The sequence below is a fragment of the Bufo gargarizans genome, unplaced genomic scaffold, assembly GCF_014858855.1.
Source record: "Bufo gargarizans isolate SCDJY-AF-19 unplaced genomic scaffold, ASM1485885v1 original_scaffold_1573_pilon, whole genome shotgun sequence".
NCBI lineage: Eukaryota > Metazoa > Chordata > Amphibia > Anura > Bufonidae > Bufo > Bufo gargarizans.
In genome coordinates, this window is record NW_025334418.1 from 160,689 (window position 1) to 174,185 (window position 13,497).

Genomic DNA, 13,497 nt, shown 5'->3' on the forward strand with positions numbered 1-13,497 from the left:
TGCATGTTCAGAGCAGTAAACACGCCAGCCAGGGCTGAGAGCACGAGGATATATTAGATCAGTCAGAGATTAATAACTGTACCCATCCTCATTATATGAACAGCTGAGGCTCCAACGTCACACTGAGCGATAACTGTTCTCCTCGTTTCTACACCGAAAACAATAGGAAAGCAATGTAACCGAGCAATTCATTACAAGGCTGGCTCCGTGCATATGGGGAGAGCTCTATTAGTTATTCATTCGCTCTAATATGTTACAAGTCCATGGGGACACCTCAACAGGTTTATTCTCGGAGCACTGACAATGCTCATGCTTTTTCCTGCAAAAAGTTTTCAATTTGTTATGCATCAATCTATCCGTATGTGATGTTTACCATTGTACATCAAAATGGAAAAAAGAGCTGTAAAAAACGGAGCAACTCATTGGGTTACAATGATGGAAAAAGTCACATGGTTGCTCGGGGGCATACACGGTTTAATCATGGGTGTAAACACAGAGGAGGAGCCTCATAAGGAATAAAAATTGCTTATTTTTTTACTCTGGGGAGTAGAAGAGGAGTAATAGTTTGATTTACTCTTTTATTAATGCAGTACACAGGGGAGATAACTCACAGAGAAATGAACATGGCTTGACTGCTCTTTTTTTTTTAGGGGTGTGCATAGTGAGGGGGCTGAGGAAATGAAAAAAGTTTGATTTGCTTATTTTTCTCTCATGGGTTTACAAAGATGAGAAGATTTTTTTCTTTTTTTACTCAGGAAGAGGAGTCTGAGCAGAACATTAAAATGGCTTTAGTATTTTATTTTTATTTTTTTGTCAAGGGTGTATGTACAGGAGGATCCTCACAGGAGGAGCATCATAAAGAAATTAAAATGGTTCAATTTGATAATTTTACTCAGGGCTGTACACAGAGGAGGAAGCTATAGCTAAATGAAAATGGTTTGTTCCGATAGTAGAGAGGAGGACCTTTATAGCTAAATTAACTTGGTTTTATTTCATAAATTTTATTCATGGACAAAAAGAGGAGGCAGCTCATAGCTAAATAAAAACGGTTTGCTTTCATAATTTTTTACTCAGAAGTTTACAGAGTGGAGAAGCCTTATAGCTTAATTAACCTGGTTTTATTGGATAATTCTTACTTAGGGGCGTACATAGAGGAGGAGTCTTATAGCTAAATGAAAATGTTTCATTCTTACTGAGGGTGTGCACAGGGGAGGAGCCTTATAGCTAAATGAACATGGTTTTAGTTGATAATTCTTACTCAGGGGTGTACACAAAGCCTTATAGCTAAATTTAAAAAATGGTTTGATTTGCTAATTTTGACTCAGGGGTGTAACACAGAGGAGGAGCTTGGAAGGAAAATTAATGTTGATCTAGTTAGAGGCACACACATAGGAAAATATAATGGTTTGAATTGCTTTTTTTTTTTTTACTTAGAGGTGTATACTGAGAAAAAGCTTGAGAAAATTAAAACTATTTGATTTGTTTTTACTTAGGGGTGTACAGTGGAGTTAGAGTCATATAAGGAACATTGAATTATTTGATTTGTTCTATTTTACTCAAGTTGAATTTGCTCCACGCGCCCAAGAATGAAGTATTCTAAAACCCTGCCAGTCCTAAGGTCGGGTATGGAGTGACAGATAGCTTAACATCCTTTACGATGATCATTTATGAAGGTCTCTGCAATTTTGTCATGTATTTCTATTACCTTTATTGCTCCTATCTCCCGTTCTGGACTGTGGTCACATGACCATGTCCATGCAGCTCTTTCTTATTTCCTGTGATGTCATGGGTGGAGCAGTGATAGGGGAGTGTCTATGTAACTGGCTGGGTGGGAGGAGCTATAAACTAGCTGGGCGTTGTTAGGGGCGGTGCTGAAGCTGAGGCAGAGAAAGGAGAAGTGCATCATGGGTTTGGTTGGACACAGGAACTGGAAGTGCTAGATACAGGATGGAAACAAGCCAGAGGGATTGGTTTACATGGTAAAAACAGGTCAAGAGAGTACAAACTGAAAGATAGGGAAGATGCACACGAAGTAAGCAACTACATGAGCAGATCTGTTACCAACCATAGAAATCCCTTTAAACTGTGCTTCATCAAATTGGATTAAAATTAAGTGTGAAGACAGAGGAGATGAGGGTTAAGACCCTGTTTTAACACTGAAACAAAGGATGCAACCTAAATGTCAGCTACGGGTATCCTGCTACAAATTAAAGGGTAACCATTGAGCAGACCCATAACAACTAGAGTTAATGGATGCCCGATCCACCCTCCCTGAATGTCAACTTTTGGGAAGAAGGTTCAACTGGGGAGCTCTAGGTTATGATGTTTAAGGCAAGATGGACCCAGCAGTAAAAACATTTTCTAAGACTGCCATTATTCAGACTTCTTCAGCTTTCTTTGACTTAGTCTTTCTTTCAATCTCAACAAATCACCACTGTCTGGAGTAATGAAAAAGTACCAGATCCAGATATTGACCATGAAGCATGGAGGACATTAAGGGTCACCCTCCTCGTAAACTTTATAAACAACAACACAGAGGGAGACGGACAGAAAGTGACCAATAAAATTAATTTATACTTTTGTTCTCAGCATCAGAACTCTTTTATTAGAAGTTCATCGGAGTAAAACAGGAGGCTCAGCCGTCTGTTCTCCCTTTTTCAATTACCCCGTGGTGTTGTGATTGACAGGTTAATGCGGTAATATAGCGTAAGCGTCAAGTTGTCAACCTGCTATCTTTTGTTTTTTAACAGCCATGAAACCCTGTAGGGTAGTCAGGCCATAAATTCTAATTCACTCAGCAAAACCGACTCTTTGTTCAGCTGAATGTGTGTTTTTAACCATCCATAACTGCATTGCAAGGTCTGTCGTATATTACTTCACACAGATATATAATAGATGAAACCACAGCCAGGAAAAAAACATCCTCTACCAAACAAGTGTGAAATTAAAGTCAGCCTTCAGATCACTTTGCTGTTAGCACCTCCAGCAACTTTAACCTTGGCCATACCTGACAATAGGAAATTATTTTTGTAAACGTTTTGGTAAAATGTCACCAATGTCACCCAATCTTGGTCATACCTAAAATGTGATTCATAGCGTCCTGTAGTATTTTACCGTAAAAGCACCACCAAAACACAAATCATTAACTTGTCAGTGTGCAGAATTAGGAGTAGTGATGAGTGGATTTCTTAAAATGTACCATATTTTTGAGACCTAAAGATATTCCAGAATATAAGATGCGCCTAGGATATAGTGGAGGAAAATAACAAAAACATATTTTTCATCAGACCCCCAAGCTCCATCCATTCTCTGTATCAGACCCCCATTCCTTTTTAGACCTCAGATCAGACCCCCATCCCTCCTCAGATCAGACCTCTTAATCAGACCCCCATTCCTCTTCAGAACTCAGATCAGACCCCCTCATCAGACCTCTGTATCAGAACCCCATTCCCAAGCTCCATCAGACCTCAGACCGGACCCCTATCAGACTTCTGTGTCAGACCCCCAAACTCCATCAAACAAAAAAAGAGTAATACAAATAAACTTACCTCTCCTGCTCTGGACCACGCTGACACTCACTGCTCCCTGGTCTTCTGCTAGCCTAGCGCTGCACTGTGACCTGACGTCGCACAGTGTCAGGTCATAGTGTGCACCTACGTTCAATACATCCTGGCGCTATACACAGGACACGTGCAGTGCGGCAGCTGGAAGAAGACAGGAAAGGTAGGTACAACCAGCACAGCACTTCACTCCCCGCGCCTCCTGTATACTGATGACTGCTTCCATAATGGAAGCAGTCATTAGCATTTGCACCATAAGACACACTGCTATATTGCGCCCATTCTGGGGGGGAAAGTGTGTCTTATAGTCTGAAAAATTCTGATCTGATTCAATCGAATCACCCGTCTGATTCGACTTGGGTCCGAATTGAAAGTCTCTCCCCTGCCCTCTCTCTCATCTCCCTTTATTTTCCCAAATCAAATGATACAAAATTCAGATTAGTTAGAATCAGAATTCTTTAAAAAAATCTGATCGAATTTCCAAATCCATTCCTTCATCTACAATTAGGGACCTAAAGGTCCCACAGAAGTAGGGACCCAATTGTGACTACTAACTCTGCTCCCTATGGGTGTAGTTAGGGTCCTAATTGATCTGGGGCCCAAAGGAAGTGACCACTCCAGGCTCAGAAACAAATGCATTAATGACATAGTGGTGACCATCTATAGATCACCCATCCAGTGCTCGGGCTGGCATCTTAGGGCTGAACATACTCAATGAAGTGAATCCTCTGGATAGATCATCAGCATCTGATCGGTGGGGGTCCGACATCCGGGACCCCTGCTGATCAGCTGTTTGAGAAGGCAGCAGCGCTGGCAGCAGTGCCATGGCCTTCTCGCTGTTTACCGGAGGCCCAGTGACGTCACGACCAGTATCAATGGCCTGGGCGGGGCTAAACTCTGTTCACTTGAATGGAGCTTAGCCCAGGCCATTGATACTAGTTGTGATGTCACTGGGCCTGCGGTAAACAGCGAGAAGGCCTCGGCACTACTGCCAGCGCCGCTGCCTTCTCAAACAGCTGATCGGCGGGGGTCCCGGGTGTCGGACCCCCGCCGGTCAGATGCTGATGATCTATCCAGAGGATAGATCATCAGTTAAAAAAAACTGCAGAACCCCTTTAAGTTGATGAGTAAGTAAGTAAAGTCACAGTGCCCCCATATCATTACCAACCTCCTAATAGTAGCAGTCATATATACCCTCATCACTTGATTGGCTGTAGAGGTTATGTGAAGGATGAACGGCACATGACCACTGTAGGCCCAGTGGGAACCGGAGGGACATTTAAAAGGTTAATTTTGCACAGCCCCTGCTCCTGGCTACATCTAATGTCTAACAGACTTTTTATTTATAAGGTTAATGCAATATAAAGTGGATTTCTGGGTATAGGTAAGTGAAGATTAAAGGGGTTCTTTGTAATTTTTATTTTGATGTCCGGGGGTGGCCAAGAGTCAGACCCCCCCGATCTGGTATGGATGACCTATCTTAAGGCTAGGCCATCAAAATAAAAATTTTGGAGACCTCCTTTGAATGATTCAGCAATAATATATTTAGTGTTTCAGTTTCTCATAGTTATTAAGACCTCTGCGACCTGTCAGTGAATGATTTCATCTTCATAGAGACTGAAAGAGGTCTTCCGGTATTTCTATGTCAGTTCCAATAAAACATCAAGTGACTGCAGTGGCCAATTGGTGGTCTCAGCAGTGACATTCAGTTCCATTGACAGTGATAGGTCACTGGGGACTGCCAGGGTTGCCAACCATCCATAAATTTCTGGACAGTCCGTAAAAATAAGCAATTTTTTTCCTATGTCCGTGAAAAGAAAAAATGGACGTGTCCGTTATTTTTTGGAGGCTGGAAGTATTTGACTAGATTATTTTGATGGTAATTATCATAATTTTAAAGCTCACAGTAAATGCTGGAAATTATTTCTGATCATTATAAGGAGCTATAGACAATATAGAGAAAATGTTGGCGGCCCGTGATTCTGGGATAAGTTGTCCAGAAAATCTGGGGACTGCTGACATTTAGTTCCTATGGACGGCACAGAGCGGAACAACAGAAGCGCTGGAACTGGAATGACATTGGTAAGTAAAGCAAATTACCTAGTTTATTATTTTTGTATTTTGAACCCAAATGCAGAGAATTTCAAATCCTGGAAAGCGCCTCTAATCGTATGTTCACATCAGACAGGTACACTGCGGATTTTCCATCCGGATACATGCGTGTAAAATCCACAGCGCATTACAGCAGCAGCAAATGAACAAATCTCAATGATACGCTATGAGAACAATCTGTGCAGAGTCCGACGTGCAATGCGTGTCTTAAAGGGGTTTCCAGGAGTACAATATTGATTATCTAAGGCTATCCTAATTGATATCCTCAGATTAGGTCATCAATATCTGATTGGTGGGGGTCTAAAAACCAGCACCCATGCTGTTCAGCATTTTGAAAAGGCCTCTTCCTAGGCTAGTGACGTCACTGTCAACGGTCACCTGGCCTATGTACAGCTAAGTCCCATTAAAGTGAATGGGGCTGAGCTGCAATACCGAGCACAGCCACTATACGGCACTGTGCCTGGTACACTGCGAGAAGGCCGCAGTGCTCGTCAGACAGCTGATTTAAGTCGGACCCCCAATGATCAGATATTGATCACCAGTCCTAAGGATAGTTCTTCAATATTGTATTCCTGGAAAGCTACTTTAAAGGGATTCTCCGCTCTTTAGATATTGATGACCTAGTGAATGACAGCTGGGCTGCGGTATGACAGCACGGCCACTACACAATGTACTGAACATCTGCTTTTGGCTCCATTCATGGTTTTCTTTATGGCGCTGCTGAAAACAGCTAGGGGAGCTGCAGGGTAGGTCATCAATATCTAAAGAGCGGAAATCCCCTTTAAAGGGAACCTGTCACCATGTAAGCTGCAGGCACCATGTTATAGAGCAGGAGGAGCTGAACAGACTGAAATATAGTTTTATGGGGAAAAAAATTCAGTACAACTTATAATTGTTACATTTATATCTCTGCTCATACTGGGCTATGAAGTCCAGGAGGCGGTCCTATCAGTGATTGACAGCTCTTAGAGGTAAGGCCGTCATCACTGATAGGACCGTCTCCTGGACTTCAAAGCCCAGAATAAGCAGAGATATAAATGCATGAAATATAATATTTTCCCATATATTAATCTGCTCAGCTCCTCCAGCTCTATAACCTGCTGCTTGCAGATCAGACACCATGTCCAACCTGACAGGTTCCCTTTAAATCCAAATCATGCCAAACCTTTCTGCAGATTTTCATCCTTTGCATAGGGTGAAAACGCGTGGCAAATACACAACAGAAATACGCACATCACAAATACGGATTTCGCCTTTTTTTTGCACATTTTTCTGCAGGTCCGCCCCCAAATCCATGGAGCGATCCCCCTACTGTCCTGATAGCTACAATGTATCAGAGGACTGTCACAATTGTATCACACTGGTTCTCAGCCTCTGGGGGTGAGCATTTTTATTCACTGACAGCAAGCAGGAATCTTTAAAATGGTAAAGAATTGCTTTACAAGGAAAAAAGAAAATAAAACAAATCTCCGTAAATGCTAGTTTTGGTCTGAATGTGACCAAAGATACAAATAAGAAAGAGTCAGCGCTGTCTTCTGTTTCGCCCTTGCACACATTGGAACGAGCTTTGCCGCTCAAAGGTCAAAGTTTTAATCCCAAGACAGCTGGATGACGACCTGCGCTGCCAAGTGTCTGTGCTCCGGTAACACATTCTGCCTCTGACACCAGGCGGATAAAGAAAATAAATGCGTATAAGTCATTGTTACAGTAAACACATTACCGCGCCGTTACATAGGAAGCCATTACCTGACAGCCCCTTCTTGTTTGCAATCTTTCGCTGATGCAGGAGCCACAAATACTTCTTGACAGAAGCTTAGAGACTGACAACGTCTTGACCCGTAGGGTTTTACAGGCTTTCGCCATGCGGCTGCATTTTAATGCGGAATATACGTTTTTTTAGTTGATCGGGTGTTTTATTATAGAAGACAGGCAGCTCGCTCACATGGGTTCACTAACTTAATAGTTGTCAGCAAAAAATAAAATAAAAATAATGACAGTCGTCCAGATTGAGATGATGTATTGCTATTTATGTCAAACTGAAGAAATGATGTTTGAATAAAGAAGAAGGGGTGCAACGTTGTCTGCCACTTACAATGCTGTTGTAACACCTCTCCCGAGGCAGTTTAACCACTCCTAATAGCTTCAGTCGTGAATACTGCAATCAACATTTTACCTCCATGAGGTCCGTGACGTCATGTTGATTATGGTAACAGATTATGCCGACTGAATCATGAGTCACCAGCAGTGGCGTACCTGTGAATGGAAGAAGTGGACCGCGTGACTGCCATGAGGCCCGTAAGGAGTGGAGGCCCTGTATGGAATTTGTTCCTTTCTTCCCCGCGTGAACACATTGCATTTTCATGGGAGCCACCACTAGGGAAAGCTCAATGCATAGCAATGATTACAGCTTCCATGGTAGTTGTATTAGTTCCCATTCACTGAGCTCCCCCTAGTGGTGGCTGCAGGTATCCAGCTTTGTAATAGAAGAGAAGCAGGAGATTTATCAATGTATTTCTGCCAGTTCTCTAGTGTAAATACATTGAAAAATATGGTGTTAAGAATAAGCTCCAGGAACACGGGTGTGACATGTATTGTCTGCCACTTACAATGCTGTTCTAACACCTATCCCGAGGCAGTTTAACCGAACACCACTTAGCTTTAGTCGCGCAAATTGCAATCAACATCTTGCCTCCATGAGGTCTTTGACGTCAAGTTGATTATGATAATAGATGATGCTGACTTATTCATGAGTCCCCAGCAGTGGCGTACCTGCAATAGAGGCAGACCGCGTGACTGCTATGGGGCCCGTATAGAGGGGAGGCCCCATACGGAACTTGTTCTTTTCTTCCTCACGTGCCACCACTAGGGGAAGCTCAATGTAAAGAGATGATTACAGCTTCCATGGTAGTTGTGTTAATTCCTATTCACTGAGCTCCCCCTAGTGGTGGCTGCAGGTATCCAGCTTTGTAATAGAAGGGAAGCAGATTCATCAATGTATTTCTCCCAGTTCTCTGGTGTAAATACATTGAGAAATAGGGCGTTAAGAATGAGCTCCATATATTTGAAGCACTCAACATAAAAGTCTATTAAAGTTTATACAATTAAAATTTCTTCCATTTAATTAAAAAAATGAAAATTTGTCAGAAATCTGGGCCATTGCGCATGCTCTGCATTGCCTTGGAGTGACTTACTCCCGTACACTGGGAAACTAGGGGCAGGGGGCCCATACTAAGTTTTGCTATGGGGCCCCTATGAGATCTGTGTAAGCCCAGGGTCACTAGTATTTAATGCCGGAGATTCCTTGTACAATTCATTCTAGTTGAGGAAGCCAGTCGGATGAATAGCAAAACGTCTTCAAGAGAGAATAGAAGTCCAGTTGCTCTACTAACAATGTATTATATAAAAAATGGTCTAATGGAACCTTGTAAAGAAAACCACCATTTACTGTACTGTAATGGAAGATGACAAGATGGGAGAAAGTCCCGGGATGTGGGGATGATGGACAAAGAATCAGCTGTTACCTTGTAAGTCGGTGCCAGAAGTCCTCTTCTCTTATACTCCCTCTCTGAATTGTTCTTCAATGTCCTATATTAATGGCCTGGGCATGCTGGGAGTTGTAGTCCACGCCTTTTATACTAACTCTCTGAATTGTCCTCTGATATACCATAATAATGGCCTGGACATACAGGGAGTTGTAGTCCTCTCCACTTACATTCCCTCCTTGAAATATCCTCTGAAATATCCTAAAAACGGCCTGGACACTTTGGGAGTTGTGGTCCTCCCCTTTTATACATCCTCCCTGAAATATCCTTTGATATCCCATAATACCTGTCTGGACATTGTGGGAGTTGTAGTTCTCTCTTCTTATACCTCACCCCTTTAAGGTCCTCTGATATCATATAATATTAGCCTGGATAAGCTGGGAGATGTAGTCCTCTCCTCTTGTACCCCCTCTTTGTAATGTCCTCTGATATCACATAATATCAGACTGGATATGCTGGGAGTTGTAGTTTTCTCCTCTTATACCCCCTCTCTTATCCCATAATATCAGCATGGGCATGATGGGAGTTATAGTCTTCTTCTCTTATACTCCCTCACTAAATTGTCCTCTGATATCCCGTAATAACAGCCTGGACATGCTGGGAGTTGTAGTCCTTTCCTCTTATACCCTCTTCCTGAAATATCCTCTGTTATCCCATAATAACAGCCTGGACATACTGGGAGTTGTAGTCCTCTCCTCTTATACCCCCTTCCTGAAATATCCTCTGTTATCCTATAATAACAGCCTGGACATACTGGGAGTTGTAGTCCTCTCCTCTTATACCCCCTTCCTGAAATATCCTCTGTTATCCCATAATAACAGCCTGGACATGCTGGGAGTTGTAGTTCTCTCCTCTTATACCCCCTTCCTGAAATATCCTCTGTTATCCCATAATAACAGCCTGGACATGCTGGGAGTTGTAGTTCTCTCCTCTTATACCTAATTCCTGTAAGTTCCTCTGATATCACATAATAGGCTGGATATGCTGGGACTTGTAGTCCTCTCCTCTTGTACCCTCTTTCTGTAATGCCATCTGATTTTACATTATATTAGCTTGGACATACTGGGAGTTGTAGTTTTCGTCTCTTATACCCACTCCCTGCCTCTGATATCTCATAATATCAGCCTGGATGTACTGGGAGTTGTAGTCCTCTTCTCTTATACTCCTTTTCTGAATTGTCCTGGGTATAGTGGCCTCCTTTTGGGTGTTGAAAGTGGTCACCCTAGGCCAGTGATGGCGAACTTCCGGCACTCTAGCTGTGGTGAAACTACAACTCCCAGCATGCTCCATTCATTTCTATAGAGTTCTGAGAACAGCCAAGCAAGAGTGCATCTTAGGAGTCGCAGTTTTACCACAGCTGGAGTGCCGGAGGTTAGCTATCACAGCCCTAGGCCTAAGCAACTCCTGAGCCTGTCCTGTATCTGATGTGGGAAGGCGTACACTAGGGGGCAGTGTGGTCCATTATGATGCAGCATCCATTACCATGAAGTGATTTCGGCGCACAGAGCAGAGCACATATGTCCATGGCGTGTCAAGGAGACCTGAAAGATATCAGCGTACGGGCACAGTAATTCGCTTTAATCCACGCACATCAGCCCCACAAATCATAAAGCTGCCTCTTTAGCACAGTAGGCGAAAAAAATTGTAGCTGCCAAAAGAGATCTCAGAAGTAGAAGGCCTGCGGTTTGAACACAATCCCCGGTTTGTTCAGCCGTTCGTTGCGTCACTTGCCAAGGTTAAGTGCGGCTCATCGAGTGAGCGGAGTAAAGAGGGATCGAACAGCGAGGGAGAAGCCGAGTCACAGATGTCGCATTCTCTCCCAAATCCAAGCACCGCCGGACCATAGCCCTTTGTGCAATTAAACGTAACAATAAAGCCAGTTTTTGCTTTACTTATCTTCTACTGATCTTCAGTTACATAAAGTTTTCTGCTCCATTCACATTCAAAGCTGCATTTTTAACAAGTTACAATATTTTCTAAGGGAGCAAGACCTCCTACTGCCCCCTACTGGTCCTATGTCTGTACAAACAATATTCTGCTGGGTTGCATAAGGTTCTTCTGCTTTCTTGTCAACTCTCATTTTGCATGACCCCCACATATCCCTACTGCCCCCTGCTGGACAATATCTATTCAAGCAATAATCTGCTTTGCTGCAATGGCTTGTGCCGCTTTACTGTTAGCTCTTGAGATTGCACAACCTCACATATTCCTGCTGGTCCAATATGTGCTGCGTTGTGGGATATTTGGGATTTATAGGGGTTCTCCAGGATTTTTATATTGATGGCCTATCCTCAAAGTAGGTCATCAATATGAGATTGGTGGGGGTCTGACTCCCAGCACCCCCACTGATCAGCAGTAGAGCGCCGTGGCCTCCTCACAGCGTACCAAGCACAGCGCTGTACATTGTATAGTGGCTGTGCTTGGTATTGCAGCTTAGCCCCATACACTTGAATGGGACTGAGTTGTGCCTAGGCCATGTAACCGATGAACGTTACGTCACATGGCCTGGGAAGAGGCCTCAGCGCTCACAGAGGCCCAAGGCATCTTCATACCGCTGATCGGCGGTTGGGGGGGGGGGACAGGAGTTGGAACCCAACCCCAAAAGATCCCCATCGGTCAGATATTGATGACCTATCAAAATCCTGGAGAACCCCTTTCATTCAACCATAAGAGAGGCTAGCATGACATCTGGCACAATGTACTTCACTAATGTATACGGTATTAGGGTTTGCAGCTAGGCTGTTAGAGGCGTGTCTGTCAGCACAGTGTTGACAGGTTCCAAATGAGAGCCAGCAGAATTTGAGATGCAGCTTTGGATGTGACTAGAGAATAAAATATATGCAAAGGCACCATTTTTGGTAATTGGCTCTGTTACCCAATTCGCCCTTGTCTGAAAGAGAGTAATAGATACAATTTAGGAAATAGCTAATAATAGGAGTTCCTTAATATTATATTATTAGTAACAGTGACTGTACAGTATGGAGGCCTCCACTTAACCTGGTGTACAGGCCACAGGGAGAGAGCTTCAAAGATATTAGAAACCAGACCGCAAATTTTGCTGTAGTATTACATGAAAATCCAATTTAGCAATTATGCAAATCAGCTCCATCAAAATATACACATATTCCAGGCTTGTAATATTCTCCCTGGACTACACTTTCCTGCCGGTGGTGAAGAAGATTCAGACCTGACACAAAAGCCGAGTCCCACATACACAAAGGAGGATCTAATTGCTTTATTCTCAAGCACCAAGACAATGGTTGCGTCAGAGCAGCGCCGCTGGTCGTGTCTTACATGAGGAAGATGGCAGGGCCTCCCAGTCTGGTACAGGCCTGGGGAAATTTCTGAGAAATCTAGGCAAGTGGCGCATTGCAGCTTGTCACGAACTAACTGCTACATGTGATTACAGCGCTGATCGGGGATTATTAGAAATGCATTGCTGTCAGACATGGAAAATCCTATCACCAGGTTTCAGAGGAGATGATAAAGATAAAGGTTCTAGCATTGAATCCTTTAAAGGTTGTGATAAACTAGAGCTTCAATGGTGTCCACGAAATGGTCTTGACCAAACTTTCCAATTTCTGTTCTTCCTCATCTTTGTGTAGGTCCTCCTCATGTGCCATTTGGCTCCATCAAACTGGGGTCTCTCCAACTGTTCATTAGCACCTTCCAGTCCCCAACTACTTGCTCCTACTATGTTTCTCTGGTTGCCTTTTACCCAATGTAGAATGTAAACCTGAACCTACAACTGTACTTTTATTTACGTTGTGAAGGTTTAACAAGATAAAGTAGGAACATTTTGAGTCCCCTCGACAGACTTCCTCATGTTAAATTTGGCTCCACCAGACTGGTCTCTCCAATTGTTCCTTATCTCCTTGCTTCCAATCACTTCTGAACTACCTTCTGTCTTGCTCCTCCTACACTTCTCCGGTTGACTTTTACCCAATGTCCTTCGACAGTCCTCTTCATGTCAAATTTGGCTCCACCAAACTGTGGTCTTTCCAACTGTTCCATAGCTCCTTCCTTCCAGTCACTCCTCAACTACCTTCCCTCTTGCTCCTCCTTCGTTTCTCTTGTTGACTTTTAGGCCTCATGCACACGACAGTATTTTTTCACTGTCCGCAAAACGGGGTTCCGTTGGTCCGTGATCCGTGACCGTTTTTTCTTCCATGGGTCTTCCTTGATTTTTGGAGGATCCACGGACATGAAAAAAAAGTTGTTTTGGTGTCCGCCTGGCCGTGCGGAGCCAAACGGATCCGTCCTGAATTACAATGCAAGTCAAT

The 13,497-nt window shown here is 43.3% G+C and overlaps 1 protein-coding gene across 1 annotated transcript in view; it reads right to left on the minus strand.

Annotated features, from left to right (window-relative positions):
- LOC122923402 (kelch-like protein 29) overlaps window positions 1-13,228 on the minus strand; it is a gene marked incomplete at its 3' end in the record, with an annotated part of 166,656 nt that extends 153,428 nt beyond the window's left edge. The window contains exon 1 of the mRNA XM_044274198.1: window positions 13,115-13,228. Within this exon, the coding sequence (XP_044130133.1) occupies window positions 13,115-13,228 (114 nt within the window). The remainder of the gene's footprint in view (window positions 1-13,114) is intronic.
- Window positions 13,229-13,497: the final 269 nt, after the last annotated feature.